The 6,000-nt window shown below is 32.7% G+C and overlaps 1 protein-coding gene across 1 annotated transcript in view; it reads right to left on the bottom strand.

The window, feature by feature from the left end:
- Positions 1–1,272: 1,272 nt before the first annotated feature.
- Positions 1,273–6,000, bottom strand: part of LOC141333290 (receptor-type tyrosine-protein phosphatase O-like) — a 39,872-nt gene continuing 35,144 nt past the window's right edge. The window contains exons 14-16 of the mRNA XM_073838267.1: positions 5,369–5,510; positions 2,469–2,589; positions 1,273–1,345 (exon numbers count right to left, since the gene is read on the bottom strand). Of these exons, the coding sequence (XP_073694368.1) occupies positions 1,273–1,345; positions 2,469–2,589; positions 5,369–5,510 (336 nt within the window). The remainder of the gene's footprint in view (positions 1,346–2,468; positions 2,590–5,368; positions 5,511–6,000) is intronic.

Below are 6,000 nucleotides of genomic sequence, written 5' to 3'. Positions count from 1 at the left end.
CAAAGTTTGGGGTCAGTGCACTTTTTTACACAAATAAATTATTACTTTTATTCAGCAAGCATGTGTTAAATTGTTAAAAACTGATAGCAAAGACTTACATGGTTAGGAAAGATTTATATTTTAAATAAATGCTGCTCTTTTTAATGTTTTATTCATCAAAGAATCCTGAAAAAAAGTATCACAGGTTCCAAAAAAATACTGTTTCCAACATTGATAATAAAGTATATTAGAATGATTTCTGAAGGATCATGTGACGCCGAAGACTGGAGAAATGATGCTTTGCATCACAGAAAAAAAAAAAAAAAGATTTTTAATGTATATTAAAACAGAAAAACATTATTTTACATCGTAATAATATTTCACAATACAATTAATAAAAAATTTTCAGTTTCAAGTTTGACATTTTCTCACAATTCAGACTTTTTCCTTGCAGTCTGGACTTTTTTCTTGCAATTATACGTTTATATCTCAGAATCCTGACTTTTTTTCCACAATTTCGAGTTTTTTCCTTGTTATTTTGACTCTTTTTCTTTTTTTTTTTTGAAATTTGACTTTTTTTCCTCACAGTTCTGACTGGAGAAATGATGCTTTGCATCACAGAAATAAATTAGAGTTTTAATGTACATTAAAATAGAAAAACATTTTTCTACATCGTAATAATATTTCACAATATTACTTTTTTTTCTGTATTTTTAATCAAATAAATGCAGCCTTGACGAGCAGAAGAAACATTTAAAATACATTAAAAATCTTACTGATCCCAAACTTTTGACCAGCAGTGTATATACATTTATCCCCTTACTCTCTCTCTCTCTATATATTTTAATTTACATGATTTATATTTTCTGTGTATAAAATGTGTAGATTTTCTAACCTCAACTGAACAGAATTCAACATTAAAACAGGACACAGTCATGTTGCGGTTGTTTCACGACTCATGCTCTAAACATTTCAGCAGAAGGTGACAGAAAAAATGTCTTTTGACTTCATTACCAGCCCAGAATCTGCCTTTACTGACGCTCTTTAAGCTCTTATATTAATCATGTGAGTGTGAGCGATGGCTGTGATCACAAACATCAGAACCGATGCTTCCCGCATGTCGATACCAGTTACAATTACACGCTCACTTCCTCTGTGTGTGTGTGTGTGTGTGTGTGTGTGTGTGTGTGTGTGTGTGTGTGTGTGTGTGTGTGTGTGTGTGTGTGTGTGTGTGAGCTGATAGTGTGACACTGTGACTGACTGATTGACTGACAGTGACAAACACAGGAGCTCCTACCAGTTATACGGCAGCTTCCCGTCCCGCTCGAAAGAGGCGAAATTCACAAAGGTTTCAGCGCCGCACTCCCTGAAATCAGACACGAACGTCAGACACACAATAAAGACATTTAACAGATCTAACAGCTCAGGAATTACTTACAAGCAGCAATTGCATCAATCCAAATTAATCGAGTGCAGTTTCAGATACTGAAAGTTGCAATTCACATGCATTACATTGCAACAAAATAATGCTTTTCCTAAGTGCTTCTGTCTTGTTTTCCAGTGCAAACATCTAAACATCCTTAAATCAAGACACATTTGCTGAAGAAGCAAAATAAGCTCAGATATTAGGTTTCATTTTCATAAAAATGCAAAATGAAGAAAGTTTTTGCTTAAAACAGGAAGAAATATCTGCCAGTGCAGACAGAAAAATGAACTTGTTTTGCCTTTGGTATTCAGTTGATTCTTTCGATCCCGTTAACAGAAGCACAAAACCAGTCTTACAGAGCGAAGGTATATTTGTAGCAATAGCCAAAAACACACTGTATGGGTCAAAATTATTTTTCTTTTATGCCAGAAATCATTAAGATGATAGGTAAAGATCATGTTCCATGAAGATATTTTGTAAATTTCCTACTGTAAATGTATCAAAACGTAATTTTTCCTCTGTAATATGCATTGCTAAGAACTTCATTTGGACAACTTTAAAGGTGATTTTCACAATATTCAGATGTTTTTGCACCCTCAGACTCCAGATTTTCAAATAGTTGTATCTCAGCCAAATATTGTCCTATCCTAGCTTAAATACTTCTAATTTGATGCATTTTTCATAAAACAATATTCTTAAATCATTCTGCATCTCAAGTACTGGAAAACTGACTTTTTTGCAACAAAATCATCAAGTACTTCATGATTTTTGGTTGCACAAAAATATTGAGCTTTCCTGATTATGACTGAGTTGTGTTAAGTCATGAGTTGCTCATTTTCTGTTTTTATCATAAAGCATAAACTCACTTTATTTTAATGAATATAGTCATTGTGCATCTCGAGTTAATCATTATTTCAGAATTTTTAGATACTTGAATTGGAAAATGACAAAAACACTGAATAAGAATGTGATTTTTTGCAGTGTAGTGGTATTTTCATCCATCAGTCTGATCAATAACGGACTGTAACTAATGATTGATCATGTTGTGTGAGATGTTCCTCACCGGCTCAGCTCCATGTGTTTCTTGCGCAGCACCAGCAGGAAGAGCACCAGCAGACTGATCAGCAGAATACTGAGAACCGCCAGAGCGGAGATAGCCGCCACACTCGGGTTCATCTCGCGCACTGCAGACAAACACACCACAGATATATTCACCTCCAGTCTCATAATCAAACAAACACTTACATGTGTATTTTAGATGTTCACTCGTCTGAAAGAAGACATGTTATGGGTGCAAAACAGCTCAAAACTATCAATACTCAAAAAAGGTAATTGTGATGTTTTTTTTTTAAATCTCAAGAATCCTGATTTTTTCCCCCACAATTACGAGTTTATATCTCGCAATTCCAACTTTTTTCCTCACAGTTCAGATTTTTTTCTTGCAACTAAAAGTTTATATCTCACAATTCTGACTTTTATGAGTTTATATCTCGGAATCCTGCCTTTTTCACAATTCTGCCTTTTTTTCTTACTATACCGACTTTTTTCCTCGTAGTTCAGAATTTTTTTTGCAAATACAACTTTTTTCTTAAAATTCACTTTTTTCTCACAAGTCTGACTTTTTTCTCTCACAATTTATATCTCGCAATTCTGACTTTTTTTTCTTGCAATTACGAGTTTTACTTTTTCTCCTTGTAATTCTGACTTTGTTTTTTGCCAATACAACGTTTTTCTTAAAATTCTGAGTTTTTTCTCACAAATACAAGTTTATATCTCACCATTCTGACTTTTCTCCTTCATGAGTTTATATCTCGGAATCCTGCCTTTTTAACAATTCTGACTTTTTTATCTCACAATTACAAGTTTATATCTCGCAATTCTGACTTTTTTTCTTGCAATTACGAGTTTTACTTTTTTCTTCGAATTCTGACATTTTTCTTGCAATTATAAGTTTATATCTCAGAACCCTGATGTTTTTTTCCACAATTACGAGTTTGACTTTTTCTCCTTGTAATTCTGACTTTGTTTTTTTGCCAATACAACGTTTTTCTCACAAATACAAGTTTATATCGCACAATTCTGACTTTTCTCCTTCATGAGTTTATATCTCGGAATCCTGCCTTTTTCACAATTGTGACTTTTTTCTTTCAATTATAAGTCTTTTATCTCAGAATCCTGACTTTTTAACATTTCCAACTTTTTTTTTTCAGTTTGACCTTTTTCCTCGAAAATCCCTTTTTTCTTGCAATTACGAGTTTTACTTTTTTCTTCAAATTCTGACATTTTTCTTGCAATTATAAGTTTATATCTCAGAACCCTGGTGTTTTTTTCCACAATTACTAGGTTGACTTTTTTCCTTGTAATTCTGACTTTGTTTTTTGCCAATACAACGTTTTTCTTGAAATTCAGAGGTTTTCTCACAAATACAAGTTTATATCTCACAATTCTGACTTTTTTTCCCTCTTGCAGTTCAGACTTTTTTCTTGCAATTATGAGTTTATATCTCGGATTCCTGGCTTTTTTCACAATTACGGGTTTGACTTTTTTATCTCACAATTGCGAGTTTATATTTCACAATTCTGACCTTTTTTCTTGCAATTACAAGTTTTACTTTTTTCTTAGAATTCTGCCGTTTTTCTTGCAATTACAAGTTTATATCTCACAATTCTGACTTTTTACCTCACAATTACGAGCTTATATCTCAGAAACCTGGCTTTTTTCAGTTACAAGTTTGACTTTTTATCTCAAAATTAGTCTGACTTTTTTCCTTTTTTCTTGCAATTACAAGTTTATCTCACAACTCTGGCATTTTTACTCGCATTTTTACTTGCAATTACGAGTTTATATTTCAGAATCCTGACTTTTTTTTTTTTTTTTGCAATTACGAGTTTGACTTTTTTTCTTGGAATTCTGACATTTTTCTTGCAATTTTAAGTTTATCTTAAAAAATATCTCACAATTCCAACTCTTTTTCCTCGCAGTTCTGACTTTCTCTCACAATTACGAGTTTATATCTTATAATTCTGCCTTTTTCCTCGTAGTTCTGACTTTTTTCTTTCAATTATAAGTTTTTATCTCAGAACCCTGATGTTTTTTTCCACAATTACTAGGTTGACTTTTTTCCTTGTAATTCTGACTTTGTTTTTTGCCAATACAACGTTTTTCTTGAAGTTCAGAGGTTTTCCCACAAATACAAGTTTATATCTCACAATTCTGACTTTTTTTCCCTCTTGCAGTTCAGACTTTTTTCTTGCAATTATGAGTTTATATCTCGGATTCCTGGCTTTTTTCACAATTACGGGTTTGACTTTTTTATCTCACAATTGCGAGTTTATATTTCACAATTCTGCCGTTTTTCTTGCAATTACAAGTTTTACTTTTTTATTAGAATTCTGCCGTTTTTTCTAAGAAAGTTTATCTCACAACTCTGACATTTTTACTCGCATTTTTACTTGCAATTATGAGTTTATATTTCAGAATCCTGACTTTTTTTTTTTGCAATTACGAGTTTGACTTTTTTTCTTGGAATTCTGACATTTTTCTTGCAATTTTAAGTTTATCTTAAAAAATATCTCACAATTCCAACTCTTTTTCCTCGCAGTTCTGACTTTCTCTCACAATTACGAGTTTATATCTTATAATTCTGCCTTTTTCCTCGTAGTTCTGACTTTTTTCTTTCAATTATAAGTTTTTATCTCAGAATCCTGACTTTTTCACATTTACAACTTTTTTTTTCAGTTTGACCTTTTTCCTCGAAAATCCCTTTTTTCTTGCAATTATCAATTTTCATCTCACAATTGCGGGTTTTTATCAAGCGATCCCAGTTGAGTTTGTTAGGTAATTCTGAAGTCACAATTACCTTTTTTATTTCTTATTCAGTGTGTGAACTGCTACAGTGTCTGGAGTGGGACTGTGGTGACTGTAAGTGCAGGTGTTGAGTGTGGGACAGATGCGTTTCCTCACCAGATGTGCTGACGGTGATGTACGCGGGGTCGCTGGCGCTGCTGTAGCTGCTGCTGATCACGGTACAGTTGTACGATGTGGACGGCTGCAGTCCTGATACGGTCACAACATGAGTGGCGGTGAACAGCGGATCACGCACCTTCTGGAACAGAGAAACACACATTAAACCAGTTCATTCACTGAGATACTGAGAGGTTCAGGTGTGTTCAAACGTCTATCCCAGAATGCAATGATGTCATTCTGATAGAGGTCAAGAAAAATCCAAAAATCCATCACAATACATCACTAACACATGACAATCATTATTAAAATGTGTTGTATATTAGCTGGTATTATTTTAATGGATCTGAGAAATATAAACTATAAACAGCTGTAATTTTATTAACTAATGACTATCAACAACGACTGTAACAAAAGTTTTTTGAATATACGAATGCATTAACTAATGTTAACTAACAGGACCTGTTTTATAATAATATTACAATAAGGTTTCATTAGTTAACATGCACTTTTGTTAATATATATTGTAACAAATGTATTGCTTATTGTTAATTTTAGTTTGCATTAAGTAATGTATATACTATATATATATATATATATTATTTTTTTTTTTTTTGCGTGTGTGTGTGTGT

Source organism: Garra rufa, chromosome 4, assembly GCF_049309525.1.
Source record: "Garra rufa chromosome 4, GarRuf1.0, whole genome shotgun sequence".
Lineage (NCBI taxonomy): Eukaryota > Metazoa > Chordata > Actinopteri > Cypriniformes > Cyprinidae > Garra > Garra rufa.
Note: the sequence above shows the minus strand (reverse complement) of the source record. Positions and strands in the feature narration are given on the sequence as shown.